Source organism: Rhinoderma darwinii, chromosome 3 (genome assembly GCF_050947455.1).
Source record: "Rhinoderma darwinii isolate aRhiDar2 chromosome 3, aRhiDar2.hap1, whole genome shotgun sequence".
Lineage (NCBI taxonomy): Eukaryota > Metazoa > Chordata > Amphibia > Anura > Rhinodermatidae > Rhinoderma > Rhinoderma darwinii.
In genome coordinates, this window is record NC_134689.1 from 182,071,215 (window position 1) to 182,095,558 (window position 24,344).

Consider the following 24,344-nt stretch of genomic DNA (forward strand, 5'->3'; position numbering starts at 1 on the left):
CATTGGGTCATTTACAATTCCCCACTGGCTGTCCCTATGTGCTGCTGAGCATTGTCACTCAAGCTGATCTCATGTCATAACTCCATTGCTGGGGAACCACTGCCATACTTCCAGGTGACATATTTTTCGTAAATGGCCGGAATATTTTCCCAGGTGTGCAAAGGTATGGAATGTTTTACCTGTGCCTCCCAACATGTATACAAATAGGCACTTAAAATAGATTTTATGAAAGGAGTTTTCCCACTATAAAATGTTGATTCGGTAGGGTCTGACAGCTGGGAACCTAATGATCCTAAGAACTGGTAGGCTTCAGTCCAGTTTATGAGGAAAGAGGCTGCCATTCGCAGGATGTGGGGGTCCTAATAGGCAGACCCTCACTGATCAATGTTTTATAAATAATCCTATTACAAAGGGAATTTATAAAATGTTAAGAATAATTGAACAATATCATTTGGAACTTAAATTGTTTTCCCAATCCTAGTATGCCAAATATCCCCCACCCCTCGTCTAAGTGTAAACTATGATTAAAGATCAGAGTTATGAGCCAAAAAGGTTAATCTAAACCGTTAAGTGGATATACAGCTGCAAAAAAAATATTTTCCCGTTTAGCCAGGTCATAGACACACCCAATCATTTTTGCAATAAGAGAATAGATTGAGCAAACAATGTGAAATGGCTACATAGCTGAGGTGTGGATAATCTTTGTAAGCATAACTTAAAGGCGTCTTCCCATCTTGGACATTTATGGCATATCCATAGGATATGCCATAAATGTCCGATAGATGTGGGTCCCACTGCTGGGACCCGCACCTATCTCTAGAACGGGACCTCCTAAACCCGTTCTATCTTGCTGAGCTACGCTGTTTCTGTAACTTCCATAGAATCGAATGGGAGTTGGGGAAAAAGCATAGCATGGCGATCTATGCTGCCTCCGTAGCTCCCGAGTTACGTAAACAAGGTAACTTATTCACTTCGTGTTTAGGTACCCCCATTCTAGAGATAGGTGTGGGTCATGTGAACATACTATAAATGTCCAAGATGTGAACACCCCTTTAATGATTTCTTTCTCCTAACCCCTTAATACAGAAGGTATTTTAAACCTTAAAGGGGGTTTCCCACGAGAGACATTTATGACACATCCATAGGATATAATCCAAAAAATAAAGTATTTTTTCCAGTATGCTTTTTGCATTAGCCCCTCACGATTTTCAATAACTCTGCTTTCAGTCATTCAGTAGGCACTCCCAGGGGACAAAAATCTGCCCTGGCCATGTGATGGGCACATAGGTGCCCAGCTCCTTACAGGTGCTGTACAGGTATCTGTGTCTTCTAATGAGCCGTACTCCTGTGTGTCCGTCACACGACCAGGGCAGATTGTTATCCCCCGGGAGTTCCTATATAGTAACTGCAATGTAGCGAAATGCAAGGAAAAAGTGGAGCAGTTGTTCATAGCAACTAATCACATTGCTCCTTTCATTTTCCAAAAGGCCTCTAAAAAATGAGAGCTGGAATCAGATTGGTTGCTATAGGCAGCTTGTAATAGCTTTGATAAATCTCCTCCAATATGTATAGTTAAAGAAGGGAGTGCCTGCACCCGAATAATTGTGCTTATTTATTCTACATGCCCTGCGTATGTACAATAAACTGTCCAGGGAAAAATGGTGGCACCAGAGTACTTATTTATGTATCAGGGTATGTGCACACACACTAATAACGTCCGTAATTGACGGACGTATTTCGGCCGCAAGTCCCGGACCGAACACAGTGCAGGGAGCCGTGCTCCTAGCATCATACTTATGTACGATGCTAGGAGTCCCTGCCTCTCCGTGGAACTACTGTCCCGTACTGAAAACATGATTACAGTACGGGACAGTTGTCCTGCAGAGAGGCAGGGACTCCTAGCATCGTATATAACTATGATGCTAGGAGCCCGGCTCCCTGCACTGTGTTCGGTCCGGGACTTCCGGCCGAAATACGTCCGTCAATTACGGACGTAATTAGTGTGTGTGCACATACCCTAAGAGTTACTAAGAGTGTAAAGCTTCACTTTAAATATCTGCTCTTTAAAATTTTGGTAAAAATTGTGTTCTTCTGTATTCCAGTTTGTTGCACTTTGTTATGGTTTCATGGAAACTATTGTAAGTAAATCTTTCAAAGCATGTGGGTGAATCATTTTGTCAGACATATGGACGACAGATAGTATCACTTATTACATAACCAACAAACATTCTAGTTTTGATGCCTAGTGTTTTACAGAGATGAATAGTGATAGTAGGCTCTATGGAAAAGAAAACAGACTGTTCACAAAACATGTCCCGTCATGGTTATTGGTGGAACAGAAAAATGAACAGAATCTAACAAAAGTCACATATAGCATTTAGAAGCTCTTCTCCTAAGGGCAATGCAATAAATATGGCACCAATAAGCCACGCTGGGCTTCTTGATAACGCACCCTTATGTCGCCATAACTTCAGTTTTCACTTCTTCAGCTCTACCCATACAGTCAGACAGTATTACAGTAACACAGACCGCAAGCAAAATAAATCTCTTGCTGTTTTACAATCTCTTATCCCTCTGCCTTTTTTGGTAAGAATCAATTCAACATCTGTACTTCGTGAAAAGTGACTATTTTTAGCGCACATTATCAAACCGTTCTAAAAAAAATGGCCAATTGTTGAAGCGCTGCCAATATTTATCTGGATCGGTTCTTTCCCTTGTAATATAGGCAGTGTATATTATTTCACATGTTCAGTGAAACCACAATAATGTATTAAATAACCACTTTATTCTCTTGTTCTAGCAAATGGCATCAAAACTTTTGTACTGAGTAATGAATTTATATTCCAAGCTACATTCATAGATATTCTGGTATATCTCAAGTCAGACTGATACATTGCACCAGCTTGTAAAGTATATTTCTATATGCGGAGTCCTAGCCGGCGCTGTACAATCCGAGAAAAAGAATGGAATATTGGAAAATGTTTGCATGGAAACTTTGCTGTTTATGGGAATGCTTAGCCGTAGTTGCCATGATTTCAAGAATTTTCCATGTGTGGATTTCAAATGAATTTCTGTGAATACATAGACTAAGCTAACCCTTTCTTTGCCACAGGGGTTATCAGAGCTCTGAACTGTTCAAAGCTGCATAGGTCAGTTTACTTGTCGAGGATGAATTTATGTGAGGTGTCTCTACATGCCTTGAGGCCTCATACACACAAACATGTGCATTTTGGCCCGAAATGTGGTATGCAAAAGCTAGCCTCACACATGTGTTGGTTGTTGACACCAACGAATTTATAGGATTAAAAAATATAGGATAATAATGGAAACCTCAGTTTGCAAAAATTTTAAATCTGTTAAAAAAAAAATACATTTAATTAATCTATAGTTAGCTAATCTTCAACTGGTGCAGCAAGTTCTACTGATCTTTTACCTCATGGTATAATGTTATTTGATCAGGAGGTCTCTGTGTACTACTGTACATGCTCCGTCACGCGCCGTATGTACGGAGTTATTCTTTCCCAGAAGCAATGCTCCGATGGAGCATGCAACAATTGTTTTTTAATGGTGGACTCATGCACAATCCGGCAGAAAAAAAACCTACATATGAAATTTGAGTCTTTTTGCACCTTAATGGCAGCCCCATTAGGGCTCTGTTTTGTATGGCTTCATGCATGAACCCTAATGTTAAGGTAAGCAGTCACTTATCTAGTAATGTGAAATTAATGGCCATTGTCCTGTCCGAAGATGGGAAGCCTCTAACTTGGATGCATATAATGGAAGAGCAAGAAGAATAGACAAGTACTTTTGTTTACTAGTTTAGACAAAAATGTTAGAAGTGTGTATATATATATCTTAAATATTTATGAAATAGGACTGTGTAATCTCCTTAGGTAGATCTGGTTAAGGGGCCGTTATATCCTCAAATCAACTTGTGGTTCAGACCAGAGTCAGTAAAAAAAATGTTGAAATTACGAAAATGGAAAAAGTATTAGGGTATGTTCACACGCAGTGTTTTCAGACCTAATTCGCGCGTTTTACGCCTCGAATTACGCCTGAAAAAACAGCTCCAATACGCCTACAAACATCTGCCCATTGCTTGCAATGGGTTTTACGATGTTCTGTTCCCACGAAGTGTAATTTTACGCGTCGCTGTCAAAATACGGCGCGTAAAAAGACGCACGCGAAAAAGAAGTGCATGTCACTTCTTGGGACGTTTTTGGAGCCGTTTTTCATTGACTCCATTGAAAAACAGCTCCAATAACGGCCGTAAAATACCCCGCGAAAAACGCGAGTTGCTACAAAAACGTCTGAAAATCAGGAGCTGTTTTCCATATTTTCAGATGTTTTTGGTCACTGCGTGTGAACATAGCCTTACTCTGTGTGGTGCTGAGTGGCATCTTGAAGTGAAGATAAAAACGCTACTTACCATATTAGGATAACATTGATGTTGATAAGCCAAATTTCATTCCAGTCATATAACCATAAAATCTTTTGTATTGGCACAACATATACTATACTCATCCTCTATACAGGGGCATAACAAAAAAATACTGAGCCCCATAGCAAACTTTAGTACGGGCCTCCTCATACTTTTGATGTTGATTTAAAAGTGGATTGCGTAAATTATGAAGATGCCCTAAAGCTGCCCAGTGTTCATTCTGTGGGCTTCTTCACATGGTACTTTTCACCTACATTATATTTTTAATATGATAATAATAGTTCTAATTGTTTATCAGTAAAGCGCATCTTCAAATTTTCAGCGTCCCTAAAACCTCTTGAATTAACAATCTATAATAGCAACAATTCTGTTTAGATGATGAAACATAATGTGTCAGCCAGATGAGCCAAAGTGTGCATATGTATCCGAGTTTTATTGAGGATGAAAACTTTTGTGGCTCCCAGCACCTTATTTCTGTATCATGAGCCCTAGGGATGTTTCTGAGTTCAACACGGCTGTCATCTATGCCAAAACCAAGCAGAACAAACATTGGACGTGGGCCAGCAATAATCATGCTCCCAGCCACCTCCTTCCCCTCCTTTCCTTGCTGTGCCTTTACACAATGCAGGATCTTCCTCCCTTAAATCATACCTCACTGAAATCTCAATCAGAGCTCCTGGCAACTGAAGGACAGCATGTCTGGTGGCAAATACATAGATGAAGAGGTAGGACTGCCTAGTGCATGTGGAAATAGTGCGTCTTCTTTACTTTGGGAGTTGCTCAGATAGACACCTTCTTTGTAAAACTCTTGAGGTGTTACGTCTATATGTACCTGTCTCATAAAAAAATGCGAGTGATCTATGAGGCAGATGATGGCATGAAAACATGTGCAGATTATCAGGGCTTTGCGGTGAAAGTTTAAGGTTTTCTAGGTGGTACTGCCCTGTGCAGAATCATTTTAAGCTGATATGCCTGACACTGAGTTGTTACCTCCTTGAAAATATATAACTTTGCTTGGAGGAGTAGAGAATGGAATGCAACTTTGGCTCTCTTGACGGAGTATTTATTCTGCATGAAGCCAACTTGGCATTCTTGTACCTATTGGTATAATGAAAAGGAGTCTGGGAAAAACACTCATTTTGCGCAAGTGTGCTGATATCCTCATGGTGAAGTCAGTTACGTTTAACAGAATGTATATTGAGAATAACCTCAAACTGTGTGAGTGGAAAAAGTATGCTGAGTTTTCTGAGAAAGGCAAATTACAGGGTGTTCACTGGCAATGCTATTCCCTGTAAGTCTTCAAAGGCCATTTTATTGGAGAAACACAGTAGTATTGCCTCTCCCTTTTCCACAGAGGTTTGCGGTGGTTTAAGTTCATTCGTACTAGTGAGAGGAGTTTGGAAATGTTAATTTACGGTTCATTAAGGATAATGCTATAATTAGGATACGGTTTAGTATTTGATCATGAACAGTGCACTAGCATTGTATGACACTCGCTAGAATAGTTTCACACCTCAAGAATGAAACCCTCACCTACCATTTATGGGCGAGGTTTTAATACATCCCCCAATGCCTCTGGTTACTCATATTTTCTGTTTGACTGCAGGGCACATGGTTATACATATACAGTTAGTTGTCTCTTATAAGTTAAATGTAACATATATATATGTGGCTACATAGATATTTAATATGCAGATATATGTTTCTCATATTAGAATTATTTTAGCTAAACTCAGGACCCACATATGCTAGCAAGTTTTCCAGTGAAGTACAGATGTATCCTCCCTTACTTTCTCCCTAATTTTGACATATCCTGAGATGTTTGGTCCGAGATGTTGAACAAACATGTAAAAATAAAACGGATGCCTCCGACAGATGCCATCCGTCGCCCCTAGACTGCCATGTTAAAAAAAATATATGTCACAATCATGCTGTTAATACATCAATTAATATACTAAACTGGCTGAATGTAAATATGGTCCAAGCTAAGTAAAATAAATATGAACAAGGCTCCAGGACCAAATGGGTTACACCCAAGAGTTCTTAAAGAACTTAGTTCAGTTCTGTTCATAATACTCTGAATGGTCCCCGGTTATAAGTGGTGTACCCCAGGTTTCCGTGCTGGGTCCACTATTATTCAACTTATTTATTAATGATATAGAGGATGGGATTAATAGCACTATTTCTATTTTTGAAGATGACACCAAGCTATGTAGTATTGTTTAGTCTATGGAAGATGTTCGGAAATGACAAGCCGATTTGGACACACTGAGTGTTTGGGCATCCACTCGGCAAATGATTGGTTTCATGTAGATAAGTGTAAAGTTATGCATGTGGGTACCAACAACCTGCAGGGAGTGTCCTAAAGGGAGCTATACTTTGAGAGTCACTTGTTGAGAAGGATCTGGGTGTACTTGTAAATCATAAACTAAATAACTGCATGCAATGTCAATCAGCTGCCTCGAAGGCCAGCGAGATATGGTCATGTATTAAAAGAGGCATGGACTCGCGGGACAGGGATGTAATATTACCACTTTACAAAGCATTAGTGCGGCCTCATCTAGAATATGCGGTTCAGTTCTTCCCCCAGTTCATAGAAAGAATGCCCTGAAGTTGGAAAAAATAGAAGAGCAACTAAACTAATAAGGGGCATGGGGAATCTAATTTGTGAGGAAAGATTAAAATAATTAAACCTATTTAGCCTTGAAAAGAGACGACTAAGGGGGGACATGATTGACTTGTATAAATATATGAATGGCCCATACAAGAAATATAGTGAAAACTTGTTTCATGTAAAATCCCCTCAAAAAACAAGGGGGCACTCCCTCCGTCTGGAGAAAAACAGATTCATTCTGCAGAGGCGACAAGCCTTCTTTACTGTGAGAACTGTGAATCTATGGAATAGTCTACCGCAGGAGCTGGTCACAGCAGGGACAGTAGATGGCTTTAAAAAAGGCTTAGATATTTTCATAGAACTAAAAAATATCAGCTCCTATGTCAATGTATAGAATCTTGTTTGAATGTTGATCCAGTCGGATTAAACCTTCCGCTGGATCAATAGGGGTAAAACAAAGTTCTATAATTTTTCCCATCCCTTCCCTTTCTGCCATTCCTTGGCTGAACTTGATGAACATATGTATTTTTTTCAACCGTACTATGTAACAACCATCCAGTAAAATTTTTTATATGTGTACGTTTTTTAAAATTGGAGTCCATGTGTGACGGAAGGCCGATGGATGGCAGCCACCAGAGCCATCTGTCTGCTATGCGTTGCCCCCAGACTCCAATGTTAAAACAACAAATATGTTTAACCTATACATTTTTCACTGGATGGATGTGACGGATATCTCTAAGGCCCCATGCACACAGACGTGTCTGTAATCACGGCCCATGATTGGGGGCACGGCCGGCCGCGGATAGGCACCCATATTTGCGTTTGTGCTCCCATATAAAGTATGGGAGCACGGTCTGTGAAAAGCAAACATGTCCTATCTTTTGCGGTACACTTCTACTGCCCGGACACTTTCCCATGAATATACGGGAAGGAATCCGTGGTCAATAGAAGTGAATTGGTCCGTAATTGAGGACCGCAATTATGGTCCGCAATTACAGACGATTTTTACTGTCGTGTGCATGGGGCATAACGGCTGCCAACTGTCAGACATCCATTTTTTTACTGGTTGGTGCAAAATTGTATTGAGTTGGTATCATGACAAAGTGTATAACTTAACACAATTTAAGAGAAACTAAGGATGGACACATCTGTACTGCCTACAACATCCCTAGTTACAGTGATGATGTAGCTTATATGTTCTAAGCCATTGGTGGGCAAACAACTGGGCCTCAGATGTTGCTGTTGACCCCCTCAAAATGTTATACTTTCCATTTATTGTCCTGCTCCACTCAGCGGTGAAAAAGTGTCTATAATGGAGAGTGATTACACATAACAGATACTGAAACAGCTGAGTGAAGATGCTTAGCTGTTGCTGTATCTCACATTTGATTTAATTGAGGGTAACTGTAACTATGTCTCCAAATAGGAGTCGTGGGACTAGCTCTTGGGATTGGTGAGGGTCCCATGAGTCTGACCCCCAATCATCAAACATTTGTAGTAGAACATTGATGCCTATAACACAAAAAAATAGGTCGGAAATTGATGATTAAAAATTGGAATTCTGGGATGTGAAAATGACATATTATAGTACACAGTCAGTTCATAGCTTCATGAGCATGCTCTACTACCTCTTCTCACTGTGTACTGTATAGAAAAAAGGGAGGCACCAGGAGCCACAGGTAGAGTACCCGTGGACTGCATGTGGCCTCTGGGTTGCTAGTTGTCCACTATAACTCAAATTCAGCAGTGGGTAACATGGTCCTACCAGAGAAAATGATTCTGAGGGTCCACCATCCAACTATACAAAAATTTGTAAGGTAGAATTTTTATGACTTCATTACCCCTATTCTTTATAGTTGTACACACAGCCCACATCATCTCTAGGAACTAAAAGGTTAGGTGAAATAATCTAATAAAAAGGTGGTTACCCTCAGTTTCAGGTAGGGTTTTGGTTTTTTTTTGCACTCAATAAGCCCTATTGTGGCCGGGCCCGAATTATCTCATCTGTACCATGGCCCACTGGTGATCATTCCCGTCCCTTGATGGGCCAGTCTGACCCTTATAACAGTACAGTGTCTCTTATTCTTACTGGTAAAAAAAATAAAATTATTTTCATAAACTAGTTTTCTAGTTTCATAAACTTATTCACTGCTATCAAAATCCTAAGTACATTTTTTTCCTCATTGCAGATAAACATGAATAAGAAATGAACAAAACAAATGACTGACATCTGGCTATTTAGGAAATCAGCTTCTATAACTTTATTGTTTCTTGTATTTCCTTTCTCACTTCACCAGTGGGACTGGTTTTCCTGTGGATGAGGATATGGATATTATAGATTTTTTTTTTCTCACCTTCGTGACGAATTTTAGTGTTCTCGTGTAAAGCTATTTTAAAGAGTTCTAATTTTCCAGTATGGCAAAGTGTTACATTATATATGACACTGTAGGTTACACATGGAATGTGGGGAAATTTGTTTAGCAGTGGTGTAAGTCAACCACATGTAGTTCATAAAATGGCTACACTGTGTAAAGTAAACTGTCAAGACCTTTGCACTTTAATGCCAATCTTCCCAGAGGCAAATGGGATTATTACACAAAGGTTAGCTTTGTAGCTTCAGAGAAAACTCACAGCTGTCAGTGGAATTTACATCATATTTTCCCCAAAAATCGGTGTATTGGAAATATAAATAGTGATACGCCATTTCAGTTACCATGACTCTACGCTGTTTTAGTAGGGGGACCTGTCGGTTACAAATGACCTGCAAGCATCATACAACACCACAGGGAAAATGGTTAAAAGAGAAATCTTGTGATATGTCATGAATACATGTGAGCTTATAGTTTTGTACCGCCACTGATTTCAAGACCAATAGGGCTCTATAAATCGATTAAACACCTCTGAGCAAAGGGCTCAATGAGTCAGTGGCCCTTTCTTTAGTATGTCGTGGCAGATTTCCAGCAGTTCGAGGAATTTTCTCTGCTGGCAGAAAGATGCTACAAAACAAAAACATAAAACAAACATGCTTAAAAAAAAGTGAAACAAGATACAGTACACTTTAATGTGACCCTGCAATTATAACAAAACCAGAGGTGTAGGAAGGCTTTGCTCTACCTGGGGCAAAGGTTTTGTTCCCTGCCCTTGCCCTGTATCTACATACCCTAGCCAAGGCAGAGTGGCTTGTTTTTTTTGCTGCCCAGGCACCTGCCCTTTCCACTCCCCCACCCCAAGCTAAGCACCCTTTTAAATAAACCCACACATTCATGTTAAAAGTGTCTAACTGTATAAACTTTGTTGACATCATTGGGGCAGATTTACTACTCAAAATCTGCAAAATTCTGGCGTAAATGCTATGCGCCACATTTATTAACTGTTTAGACACTTTTATGACACGCTCGACAAGGGGATCGTGGCTTATTGGGGACATGGGTGGTCTAGCGGAAAGGGAAAGGTGGTCTAGCGTAAAGGGTTTACAATATGACAATGCACCAAAAATGTTTTAAAATTTGGGCGCCAAAAAATGTCGGAAACGAATAGGTAGTATAAAGAAGAGCATGTCTAGCTAGATGCACCAAATTTATCATACAGCGTGCACCACTTTGATAGATTTGACACATTTTCTGACTACCTCGTCTAAGTTTGCGCTGTCTAAAACTTAGAAAGTAGTAGTAAACCTGTCCTATAGTGTGAAGGTAATAAGAGACACCCTATATTTCCAGTTATGCTCCCTTTCTGAGTTCTAATAATTCAAGGCTCCCGAGCTTTGTTACAATTATCGTATGTATTGATTTATTAATCCATTGTCATAAAAATGGTGCATGTCACTAATTATACCATTGATTTGCTCAATTTACATACTTCAGATGCACTTTAAAAAAGGTCCTGGGTGGATCAAAACGTATCTTAGATATTTTGCCGATCCATTTTTTGTCAATAGATTAATAAATCACTACTTATAAGCATTGTAGCATAAAAAAATTCAGGTTCCAAGGATTATTACATACTATATAGTAGATGGAAGTATCCTTACACTGAGCACCAGAACCTTATTGGAGTGCTCTGCCGTTGCTTGATAATACTCTCTTTCTGGTAACTGTCACTTTTTTTTTTATCTAAAGCAATGTCAGAAAGTATTGAAGAGGGTGGCTGCCAATGGTGGATGGTATAATCTGCCAAGAATTTCCTGCTTGTCAAAACATGAAAAGAGAATCTAAGGCCTGTAAAATAATAAAACATTTACAGAGAATTGACATATCCTGTAAACATACAGTTATCAGGAAGAACAAAAGAATCAAACAGAAAATAGTGAAGAATACATTTTTGAAAAAAAATCTAGACTAAAGTTGACCCTGTACCATTGTACATTAATGGACTACATATACGGCAGCTCCTTATTATTTACTTATTAGAATTGTCCACTTTACAAGTAGGAGATATCTGAATATATGGTTACAAGGTTGGGAAGAAATCTAAATCCCCACTGCAAGACCAGCACAGCCACAAATCCCGGCCCAACAGCAGGTCTAATGATCCGGACTAACCGCATCATAAAACCCTGTAAATCTATGAATCTGTCAGCACAAAGCAAAGAGCTGTTTATGGCAGACTGTTACGTACCATTGTAGCAGCAGCCACATGCCATCATAATATAGCCTGTATCTGCAGATAGAACTCAAATAGATCAATAGATCACTTGCCCATATAAATTGCCCATTAAATATAAGTACGCTGTTTGAATCCCACCCAAAATCTGGGTCTTTTTGCAGTTTTATTGTACTAAGTAAACTCAATGGGGCAGATTTATTAAAACTGTCTAAGATTTAGATAAGGCAGTCAGTAGAGGCACCAATTTTATCAAATTCATGCATACTGTATGATAAATGTGGCGCATCTAGCAATATTTGGCAAAGTTTTGTCGCACGTTGATACAGTTAAGCCACGCCCTATTACGTGTAGACAATGACAATTTTTGCTAAGCCACACCCCCTTTGTTGAGCAAGGCACAAAAAGTGTCTAAAGTAGTTAATAAATGTGGTGCACAACATGTAGGTCCGAAATCTGGTGCACTTTGGATAGTAAATCTCATTTGCAGAGGTCGTTCAGGTATCATATCTTGGCAGTAGAATGTAACCATCTGAATCGGCATGTGGCATGCACAGCATAGACCTACAATTGCTTGCTGATGGTTGAATGGTTCCGTTTTCAGGAACTTTTATTCCCAATGATGGAGCCTTAAGCTTTTGGTAACTGTAATTAGAATGGCTTATTACACCAAATAAAAACTCTTTATTGTAAGCACAACTGTAGATCTAGATTTAGAAATGATTTTTATGGTAAATAAAATGAAAATTTACGTACCAAGATTACTAACAAACTCACAAACATGGGACTATGCACTATGTATTCTAGAACTGCTATATAATATTGCATGAAAAAAAGAGAAAGGCTATGTACTAAAATCTAAAATGTATCAGACACACAAAAAATAATTAAATATTAAAGGGATTGTACCAGAATCGATAATTATCACCTATCCATAGGATAGGGGATAATTGTCTTATCGCTGAGGACCGCACAGCTGGGACCCAGACCTATCGAAAGAACCGGGGTAAGGAGGAGCTTGAATGGAGCAGGGGTTGAACATGCGCCCACCACTCCATTCAATGTGTATAAGAGACTGGAAATAGCTGAGCTCTGTACAGTAAGCACACATTCTCGATCGTCGCTCTATTCAATGTCTTCCTTACCGGGGTCAAACAGTGAGGATGAACAGGACCCCAGTTCTTTCAATTGGTGGGGGTCCCAGTGGTGTCCTAGTGATCAGATAATTCTCACCTACCGTGTGGATAGGTGATAATTGTCGATTCTGGTGCAACCCTTTTGAAGCCATATCTTCCATGAATTATTTTAAGGGGTTTCTGTATAAAAAGAACACGGTAATAACTATACCATAAAAGTACCTTGCTGGACTTACCTCTCATACTCTTCATAATTGGAAAAAACTGGTCTAAGGATTTCCATTATAGCCACACCATCAAATTATTTATGCCATGGTCTTAAAAGCTCATCATGATGTAGAATGAAAATTGTAACCTGAGCTGGTACAGTTAGCGTTTGATCAAGTGGGGGATATCAATAAGTGAGGGATATCAGGCCGCCGATTAGCCCATTGTTATTTAATTAAGCAAATCCACAGGTTTTCAGCGTGGGACTTGCGGCAGTAATGAGCAGGTGGTGGTTTTTAAAAGCCGCAGCGTATTCATTATGCCTTACTGATATTTTCCTTAGCGTGTGAATAGGGTATGAAATACCCAATTCATATGCATTACCGGCGGAATGTTAGCAGATTCTCTGAGTGCAGAATCTGTTCCTAAATCCTGACATAATCCTGAACGTGTGAACATAGGCTTATAAGGACCTGGTCCCAAGAGACATAGAAAGACAAGAGTTTGCTTAGTTATCTGATGGACTGGATGTAATTCCACTGTAGATTGGTACTTTACAATGTTCTTGGACTTCCTGTTGATACAGAGGAAGTCCGGCCACAGCTTTTCACATGACTGCCATAGAGACCACCCACACAGTGTTAAATACTTGTCAAATTAAAGAAAAAGCTCAAAATGTTATTTGGTGCATAGAGTAATATACTGTATATATGTATATATTATTTTTTTTGTGGGGCCAATAGAGGGGTTACATTTGGTGTATTTTCCACACGATTATGTCCCCATTGTGATAGTTGGACAGTTCTCTCTATTGTCTATGGACACAAGGTTAGCAAGGGACAAAAATACTTATCATGGACTTCTCCGGACCCTCAAAGGTTTGCATATTTCTGAGTATGCTTTCCCTGTAGCATAAGGTAAACCTTCCAATGGAAGAGGCCCAGAAAAATGGAACACAGTTTGTAATATACAGGGCACAATACACTATGCATTGATGTTTACGTGAATGGGAATTGGTGTTATGTGCATGAGGTGCAGAAAAATGGCCATGTCTCTACTACAAACAGCCTCTCCCACAGTCTGAAATGGCTGCTTACAAAGAACAATAAATTGAATTAGCTACACCGCAAATCCTGGTTATACTGTGTGTGTGTTAAGGGCATCTATCCGCGGGCCGCTGTCCTTTAATTTGCTTTCAGTACAAGGAAATACATATACAGCATACTGCGGAGATATGCAAGAAATTGGCTGCTATGGATTGTGCATACTGTTATAGTTGCTTGACCAATTGACTTATCCACAGACAGGTAGTCTTGGACATGGAGATGGTCAATGCGCATTACAATTTCATTTAATCCTAGATAAAGTCTCCAATAGAGAGCAATATCTTTAACACTTCTTTGCGCTTCTTTATAACATTTTTGTATTTTTCTTAATCATTTATAAATGCTTCTCTATAATTTATTAGGAAATTAGGATTTCGCTTGCTAACAACATTAGCGCATTGTGTTTATACTAGCTAAGGGTTGCTGAATGAGAATTAATGCCAGTGGCTTGATTCCTATTCCCAGAACTTTGTATTGCTTCTCTGTGGTCTCCCAAGGGGCACATATAAATGGCAGATTTGACATTTCGGATTTGTGATGTTGTCTTGCTATATTCAGCAATTACACCGCATTTGGATGTCACTACAGTAACGTTTTATTTGTCTAAACACAGTAATTATTCGATTGGTTTACAACATTGCAGAGTTTTAGTCTTCTTTTTATCTGCGTTTGGTTGGTTGGCGGAATGTGAGGCAATAAACATTGTTTTTTAGATAATGATCCCTTCTCGCAAAACATCAAGCTATTCTCAAGATATATTAAAGATCTGTTAATTATATGGCTGGGCCGGAGTTTAATTTTTGTGGAATTTACTAAATTAACACAACTTCAAAACTATGGTTTACGTTGGCACAGAAATTTTGATCTACAATTGCAACAGAAGGGTTATTTTTCTGTCACTTGTTCAACTAACTGCAAAACATCACTGGGGAATATAATATTGGATTTATCCATGTGGGCACATTTTATATGGCACTATAAAAGGGCTCAACAAAATGTCTCGTTGAGGAGGAAGGTCTGGTACATTGATTTACCAAATGTGGGTGCCCACAATGGGGCTTTGTACGTTCTTATACAATTACTAAAGGATGTGACAGGGATTCCTTCGTGCATGGTCCTTACAGTCATGATAATCAAATCCTTGAACATGAGATTATAATATTCTATATAGAGCACAGTCTAGAACAGGTGGCCCAGGTGTGTCTGCAGAACAGCCCAGTACATGAATGTGCATGAATGAATAGCTCCTGTGCCGATGTTGGGTATAGGAGGTAGTAGTTACAGTGAGCACCCACTGATTGGCCACTCTCAGTAACTGTTACTGTAGCTGTCACTATTGGGAGTCAGAAAAGTACAGTTATTGGTATGGGAGCTCTGTAGCTGTCACTATTGGGAGTCAGAAGAGTACAGTTATTGCTATGGGAGCTCTGTAGCTGTCACTATTGGGAGTCAGAAGAGTACAGTTATTGCTATGGGAGCTCTGTAGCTGTCACTATTGGGAGTCAGAAGAGTACAGTTATTGCTATAGGAGCTCTGTTGCTGTCAGTGTTAGGAGTCAGAAGAGTACAGTTATTGCTATGGGAGCTCTGTAGCTGTCAGTGTTGGGAGTCAGAAGAGTACAGTTATTGCTATGGGAGCTCAGTAGCTGTCACTATTGGGAATCAGAAGAGTACAGTTATTGCTATGGGAGCTCTGTAGCCGTCACTGTTGGGAGTCAGAAGAGTACAGTTATGGCTATGGGAGCTCTGTAGCTGTCACCATTGGGAGTCAGAAGAGTACAGTTATTGCTATGGGAGCTCTGTAGCTGTCACTGTTGGGAGTCAGAAGAGTACAGTTATTGCTATGGGAGCTCTGTAGCTGTCACTATTGGGAGTCAGAAGAGTACAGTTATTGCTATGGGAGATCTTTAGCTGTCACTGTTGGGAGTCAGAAGAGTACAATTATTGCTATGGGAGCTCTCACTATTGGGAGTCAGAAGAGTACAGTTATTGCTATGGGAGCTCTGTAGCTGTCACTATTGGGAGTCAGAAGAGTACAGTCATTGCTATGGGAGCTCTGTAGCTGTTAAGGTTGGGGGAACTGTGTGGTGGCACTGTTAGGGGATTTGTATGGCTAGTACTATTAGAGGGGTTCTGTAGCTGTCCCTGTTGGGGGATTCTGTGACTGGCACTGTGAGGCCAAGTTTCCATTGGTCAGATACGCAGCGTATCTGACCTAGAACCCGTAGCACATTCCGTTTGAAAAACCACACCACATTGTAGTCATGGCGACGCTTCCCTCTGTTGTCCATGCAGTCCGGTCTCCTGGGATGACACTGCAGTCCATGTAAACACTGCAATGCCCATATAGTAAGTATAAGCTTCTTTGTTCATTTTAAACCAAAAAAAAAGTTTTTGTTTTTTTTCTCAGTTGCGATTTTTGCGTTTCCGCCACAAAAGTGCCAAAACTTGGCTTTCTGTTGCTCGTTTTACATCCCTATTGAATTCCACTGGCAAAACCCACAACAGTAAAGCAATGAAAATGCACCATAAATTGACATGCTGCAAATTTAAAATCTGCACCGCAGTTCAATTTCTGAACGTTTTTGCTGAGGTTTTTTTCCGCATTATGGGCATGAAATTTGTCTAAATCTCATTCACTTTGCTGCTGCTGTAAATGCTGCGAAGTCTCTGCACTGAATTTCATTGTGTTTACGCTATGTGGGAACCCGGCCTTAGAAAGCTCTGTCACTGCCACATTTTGAAGAGCTCTATGGCTCAGTGTTTGAGGGTGAATTGTGGTTAGCACTGTTGGGGGGTTCTGTGAATGACACTATTAGGGGCACAACGTGGCTGGGACTATTACTGTGGACTCTGCGGCTGGCTCTACTCATGCTCAGCTATGGCTGGAATAAGGGGTATAAAGGGGATCATGGATTGCAAACATAATCATTCAATTAAATGTGTGTGTGCGTGTATGTGTGTGTATGTATGTGTGTGTGTATGCACGTACGCACACGCTCTCTCGCTCCTGGCTAAGTGGCCTTGGTTCCCTCTGATGGATTCAAAAGCTGAACATAGTGTTGGCCACTACTAATGTCAAATTTTCACAGCATCTATTAGAAAGTACCTTTTACCTACACTTTATGCAGAAGCGACATTATTAACCCTTTAAAAAACTAGTCCATCTTTTAATCACTCTACAGAGGGAATGGCAATAATTCAAGGACTCCGACATGTGGATCCAAAATGTTTTATTGTTCTTATCTTTTAGTTTCTCGTATATTTAAATGAGCAGATACTAACATGTGTTACACCATACAGTCATATATTAATTTCTACACAATTAATGTGATATATCATATACAATAAGACAATGGGTAAGATTTTTTTCTAGATCACCTAGTTGATGCTCTGAACCCACTGGTGTAAACTTCTTCTAATGTTGCCAGGCATGTTACACAAGTCCACTTCAGTGACATTTCTTCTTTTTTCTGTGTCAGGCATTGACAGAGTTAACCTATCCAAAAGAGGAGGGCGTAAACAAATATTGCCCATCCAAAAAAGGTGCTCTGGACCTTCAGTATCCAAAATGGCTTAAACCACATATTTGATGTATCTCATTTCTAGCCCTTGTTGTTATTTGCTGTATTTAAGTCAAATATTTAGTATTGCCAATAGTGAGTACATGGCCGCATATCTGGTATGGAGAGTGTATTTATTATACTGTTTATTCTATTACTATGTCTTGTATGATTGTTACTTATGCTCAGTGTTAGGCTAAGTTCACATCTAATTTTGTTCACACATTTGTGGTATACGGTTCTATACGTTTGTGTTCGTTCTTATGTCTAAAAACGTATACGTTTTTTGTTCTTGAGCCAAATAAAACTTTGTAAAGTCAAAATATAAAGCTAGAAGTAGGGAGTGGCTGCAGTGTTTTCTGGCACCAGTTCTGAGGGGCTGGGCAGTGCGAGGCGCTGTTTTATCCCATAATCTGGGCAATTTCCCATATATAGTGACAAAAACGTATACATTTTACGTATGCAAATGTAGGGTTTAAGAATGCATACGTCATCCATACGTCGCCATTGACTTCAATACAACATATATGAGTGGTATACGTTTTTGAAAAGTACTGAAAAGCGTAGTAGACTACGCTTTTCAGGACTTGGGGAAAAAAAAAGGATAGAATGTAAGTGTACAAAACATAAGCACAAACTACACCATTAGCGCATTCGCCCTGACCATAGAAATCAATGTACACGCTGTGGTGCACGTTTTGACAATCTTTTTTTCATGTCAGATCGTGCACGTCAGACGTACTGTAAAAATGAGATGTGAACTTAGCCTTAGCTATGACTATGTACCTGTGCTCTGAAACTTGTCAGAAGTTACAATAATAGCTTAAAAATAAAAAAGGGAATAATGTCTATTTCAAGGGAAGATTTTCTCTGTTTTCTTCAGTAAATTGTTTGTCTTTGCAAGACACAAGCTGCATGCTTTTCCAGGGGGAATACAAGGGTTAAGAGCTGGAGATAGCATTGAATTCCTACTTCACATGGAAACTCTGAGGGTGTGACAGGCAGGGATTGCCTTTTTGGGAGGGGTTCGGAATCCCCCAGGAATGAGGAATATTCCCGATGTGCTGACCCCTGCTGGAGAGATGTGCTCTGCTACATAGGGGTGTGGTGTTGTGCATGGAATCTCTTATATACCAAGCCTTACTTGTAACAGTGCCGGACAAGTTTCTCTGCTCATGCTGACAAGTGGCTGCTGCTTCTTTCTTCATCTATGCGATTAGTTTGTTAAAAGTTTTTTCTTTTCTTTTCTTCCTCTCCCATCACTGCTGTGATACACCCCAGGGTGTCCTGTACACTACTCCCATCATCCGAGACCAAGGCAACATCTATAAGCCCAACAACAAGGTCATGGCAGATGACAGTCTCAACGAGAAAGATGTCCACACCAAGGAGATCAACCTGGTCAACAGAGACCCGAAGCACCTGAATGACGATGTGGTGAAGGTGGGTGGAGGCTGTGACTGCCACTTTAACTGACAGACAGAAATATATATATATATATATATATATATATATATATATATATATATATTGTGCAGGTAGATTATATGTGTACATGTGACAGCTGCGAGATGCCACTGTTAGATGTTACCTGAGATCGTTTTTTTGCATGTACATTATATAGGATGATCTAATATATACATATAAATGTGCATGTGCTGGCTATGGATGTGACGTCACTTTGCTTATTAATTTTACAGTTATTGTTATAACACCAGCATATTCCGTCACACTGTATAGAGAACGCACACACACAACTGATACTACTTTGTACTTAGGCAACCTGTGACTTTCTAGCTGATGTAGAACTACAAGTGCCATCTTGACTTTTACTTCACTACTTGCTGGGAATATGATCTTTACAATTCATCCGTTTGTTTATCCATAACCTGCGTTTATCATATAGAAAATAATATCTTCTCTGCTGGTTGATCACCACTAGTAGGGCATGGAAATGAATCCACGTTGTGACCGCTCATAACCCAGAGTAAACATTCTGCCGCTACGTTTGATATAGAAGAAACTGTTATTTTAAGCAGTTACTGGCAGTAAATATTCTGTTTACGGGGCTGCGTTTTTTGGTTTGGCTGCAGGAATCTTTTTGCGAACTGTGTTCAGTTCTTTTTATTTCGAGGGTCGGGACAAACTCGGCATAGAAGTTTAGATCTGTCCACTTCTAAGGACATGCATTACTTCCTTCCTGGGATTGGACTAAGGGTAATCCAGGGTTATTCAGATGAAAGCACAAATTAATCTCCTAACATTTTCCTTGACATAAAATTTTCGCCAATATTCAAGAGATCACTGTCACTCCCAAATCCCCATTTAGCTTCAAAGAAATTATAAATTAGGGGAGGAATGAGTTAAAAAAAGGCCTTTCCTTATTTTTCCTGTTTTTAATCATCTTTTTTTACATTATTAATGGCATAACTGTCATTCTAGATATTGTCCACTAGGGTCATTATAGCCTTGTATACAAACTTTCTGCTTTTATAGGCACCATCAAACAAAGAATGAATGTAAATAGCAACATATTCCATTCTGTGAAGGAATAGTACATTTAGCTGAGTGCTGCAATATATTAGGATGGGGAATATTGCATTTATCTTATAGGCCTTGTGGCCTAATAATAATGAAGCTGCTGTTAGATGGCAGCCAGCACCTCTATTGTGTGGATGGACAGTGCACATGAACTTTTCCTTCCTACATCAATCCCTACTGTGACAATGAGAACAATGCCAGCTGCGCGCTGGCAATAGGGCAGATTTACTAATACTGTCTTTAAATCTACGCTGTCTGAATTGGACTAGATGCCCCAAATATATCACCATGGCAATAAATTGGGCACATCTTTAGACACGTCTGTCTAACTTTATATTATCTCTTTGTTGGCTTGCTTCAGAACACCTTTTTGGCATCAAAATTTTGACACAATTTGGCTAATGTTAAGCCATGCCCTTTCCACTCGACCATGCACCATTTCCCACTTAGCTACGCCCTTTTGTTGGATGAGTCGCAAAAAGTGTTTAAAACCCCTTAGGCCTTATTCACACGAGCGTTGAATACGTCCGTCCGCATGATGGCCGTTGAAACAATGGGCGTCACATGGGTTCATGTTTTTCAATGGGGCCTTTTGTTTCAACAGGGAGTGTAAAGGGTCAGTTGAAAAATAGAACCTGTCCTGTTTTGTTCCGTTTTCACGGATCCCTCCATAGGCTCAAGTCTATGCTCATGTGAATCTAGCCTTATACTGTAAATGTGGCTTAATTTGGCGCTTTGTCATTTCCTGGTAGAGAATGAAAAGGCCGACATGATGATAATGTAAGGGGGCGAGCGATTGGTGTAATGACCACTCGTCCTAATCCATAGCTCCGTGTGACAGGAGCAAACGAGCGCCAATCAACGAGCTGTCTCGTTGATCAGCGCTCGCTGCACGGGCCAAAATCGTCCTGTGTAATAGGGCCTTTACTCCTATTCACAGGCACCCAGAAAGCTGAAATCTATGGTTCTGTTTGTTTGTCCTTAACCTAGAGAGGTGCTATGGATGTCTCTGTCCAGCTAACATGGAATGAACAAGTCACTGGTGAATTTTTTTTACCTCAAAAATATAGTGGCTCTGCAGGGTCACAGAGTTAAAAATAATATTTAGGGCCTGGTAGGCAGTGAAAATGATTTACCGGTGACTAAACTTTTTAAGCTATGCAGTTATCAGGCCAAACATTAGCACAGAAAATGTACAAACAAATGATCAATCTGGTAGGGGAAGATTTACACGTTACAATTAAATAAACAATACCAATCATTTGTATGTACGATTATTAAATTTCCTCCAATAACACAGTTCCTAATATAATAATTTATCTTTAGTCATTTGTGTATTTGCAGGGGGAAATTATCAAGGCAAACCTGCAGAATCAATCGAATTGTAAATGTAAATGCCCCCTTGGCCAGGAACACACATGTAGTTTTGATGCGGTTTAGGCTCTGTCTTTTGAGCCAAAGCTAGAAGTGGATCCAAAAGGAAGGAAAGGTATAAAGAAAAGACTGATGCATCTTTTTTTTTGGATCAACTCCTGCGCTTGGCTTAAAAAACATATCTAAAACCTGTTTGTGTGATCCTGGCCTAAAAGGGGGTTCTTCCAACCTCTTAACTAGAGGGCCAAATGTTGTAGAATGTTTAAGAACAAAAAAAAAAACTATGAATAGTTTACTTACTTTTTTAATTAGGTGTCTTTCCTACACCACAGGCTCTGGCTCTGTCTTGTTGTTATCACACGGCGATCATGTTTCATACATAACTAGGAGATTGTGCCAGCCAATCGATGGCTGGATCAGTGATGTCATTATGGACGACATGTCATCACTGCAGCCAGGGATTGCCTGCTGCCCCGAGATGTCTTTGTATGAAATGTCATTGCTTTTTAATGACTACCAAATATGATGGGGGACCCCCGTCCCAGTGGTGCGGGAACGTCACTGAATTTATAAGTATATTACAACTTTGTGGTTTTTAATATTCTGCAGGGTTCGGCCTCCCTTTCAACCAGTCGGAAAACTATCTCCTATTTATTTTATATATAAAATATATATTTATATATGTCTTTTTTATTATTATATCAGATATGGTATGGATAACTTACGGTGTGTTATAGAAAAGTCCTTCTTCTAGAAAACCTTGTTTGGTAGTTAAGCATATTTCAGGAACAATAAACCATTGTCAAACATACTTCAGCGAGTTATTTGTTTTTCTAGATATAGTGTGACATAATGTGTGCTATTTGCAGGTGTTGGCACTGACACTTGGATCTTCATAAGATTTTGCCTCAGAGGATAATTATCTTCTAACATGTCTGGCCATATACTATTATGAGCAATGCTTTCAAATCCGCCATGCTTCTTTCATTCTTGAATTCATACCGCTTTTAAAGCCTTTTTATTCTATTTTTATAAGTAATAGTGTAGGCATTGTTTCTTTAAAAAAAAAAAAAACGTTATGGATTCAATAGGCTTCAAATAACAAAGCAAATTAATTGTTCACACTAATAAAATTTGACGGTGGCTTCAGGTGGGGGATTGTTTATTTAGCACCGAGGTTCCATTTACAGTGAGCTTGGTTCGTAGGTTAGATGTACACATTGCATACGATGACTCTAAACTGTGAAGTACAAACTTCTTTGGTATATTCCCCAGAAAAGCATAGTCGTCTGCGATTTTCAATGCCTTAAACAAAAAAGGTATACTGACTTAAACTGGCCAAACGTATACCAAAGAAACATTCTTTAAAGGCTATGTAAACCTTTGAGCACATATATTTTTTTTTTTTATAAAACAACATATTGTAGGATTTTAGATAACTTTTTAATTGGCTTTTATTATATATTTTTTTTTTACTTTTTGAGATACAGCTTTTATGTTTGTTTCTGGGATACATAGAAGCTTTATCTTGAACTCAAACCCGACAGCGTCAGGACAGCGGAACTGACGGTTTCGGTGACAGCGGATCGGATCCACCTGTTATCGATCACATCTAAGTCATGAACTAAAGGGTATGTGCATACACAAAATAAAAAACGTCTGAAAATAGGGAGCTGTTTTCAAGGGAAAACAGCTCTTGATTTTCAGACGTTTTTTAAGCCACTCGCGATTTTTGTGGCATTTTTTAGAGACCTTTTTGGGGCTGTTTTTCTATAGAGTCTATGTAAAACGGCTCCAAAAACGACTGAAAAAGTGACATGCACTTCTTTTTCACGGCCATCTTTTTACGCGACCGTTTTGAAAAACGGCCACAAAAAAAACGGCCCGTCGGAACACAACGCCATTTTTCCAATTGAAATCAATGGGCAGATGTTTGGAGGCGTTCTGCTTCCCATTTTTTTCAGCCGTTTTTCGGGACGTTTCAGGCTCGAAAAACGTCTGAAAACACTCTGTGTGAACATACCCTAAGGGCATGTTCACACGCACTAATTACGGACGTAATTCGGGCGTTTTTGCCCCGAATTACGTCCGAAAAAAGCGCCTCGATAGCGCTGACAAACATCTGCCCATTGAAAGCAATGGGCTGACATTTGTCTGTTCACACGAGGCGTATATTTACGCGCCGCTGTCAGATGACGGCGCGTAAATAGACGCCCGCGTCAAAGAAGTGACCTGTCACTTCTTGGGGCGTAATTGGAGCCGTTATTCATTGACTCCAATGAATAGCAGCGCTAATTACGTCCGTAACTGACGCGGCGTTCAAGCACCTGCACATGCCGTTACGGCTGAAATTACGGGGATGTTTCCTCCTGAAAACAGCCCCGTAATTTCGGCCGTTACGGACGCTGTCGTGTGAACATACCCTAAATCAAAAAGCATAGGCAGCACTCCAGATTGTGAATGGAAAAGTGGTGTGTTTTATTCACCCCAACAATGTTTCGATTCAACTCAGTCCCGCTGACATGACGGATTCGGAATTGAGCGCACGATAGAGCTTCTATGTATCCAGCAGTGCACTCTAAGGCCTCATTTACACGAGCGTAATATACGCACGTGCGACGCGCGTGCTTTTCACGCGTGTCGTACGCACCTATATTACTCTATGGGGCAGTGCAGACAATGCGTGAATTTTGCGCAGCGCGAGTGCGTTGCGTAAAACTCACGACATGTGCTAAAATTCTGAGTTTTTCGCGCATCACGC

General features: G+C 39.9%; 1 protein-coding gene and 1 long non-coding RNA gene across 3 annotated transcripts in view; one reads left to right on the forward strand and one right to left on the reverse strand.

The window, feature by feature from the left end:
• Window positions 1-5,077: 5,077 nt before the first annotated feature.
• The window catches only part of CAV1 (caveolin 1), a 48,408-nt gene continuing 29,141 nt past the window's right edge, over window positions 5,078-24,344 (forward strand). Inside the window, exons 1-2 of one of the 2 annotated variants that reach the window (XM_075857118.1) lie at window positions 5,078-5,166; window positions 18,950-19,111. In XM_075857118.1, coding sequence (XP_075713233.1) covers window positions 5,137-5,166; window positions 18,950-19,111 — 192 coding nt within the window. In that variant the 5' untranslated portion in view covers window positions 5,078-5,136. Of the gene's footprint in view, window positions 5,167-16,409; window positions 16,455-18,949; window positions 19,112-24,344 lie in introns of those variants that run through there. The other variant, XM_075857119.1, reaches the window with a different exon arrangement.
• On the reverse strand, window positions 17,334-21,971 carry LOC142749287 (uncharacterized). Its single transcript, XR_012882396.1, has 3 exons — window positions 21,884-21,971; window positions 18,813-18,993; window positions 17,334-17,604 (listed from the first exon to the last, which is right to left on the reverse strand). It is a non-coding gene; the product is annotated as an uncharacterized LOC142749287 (long non-coding RNA).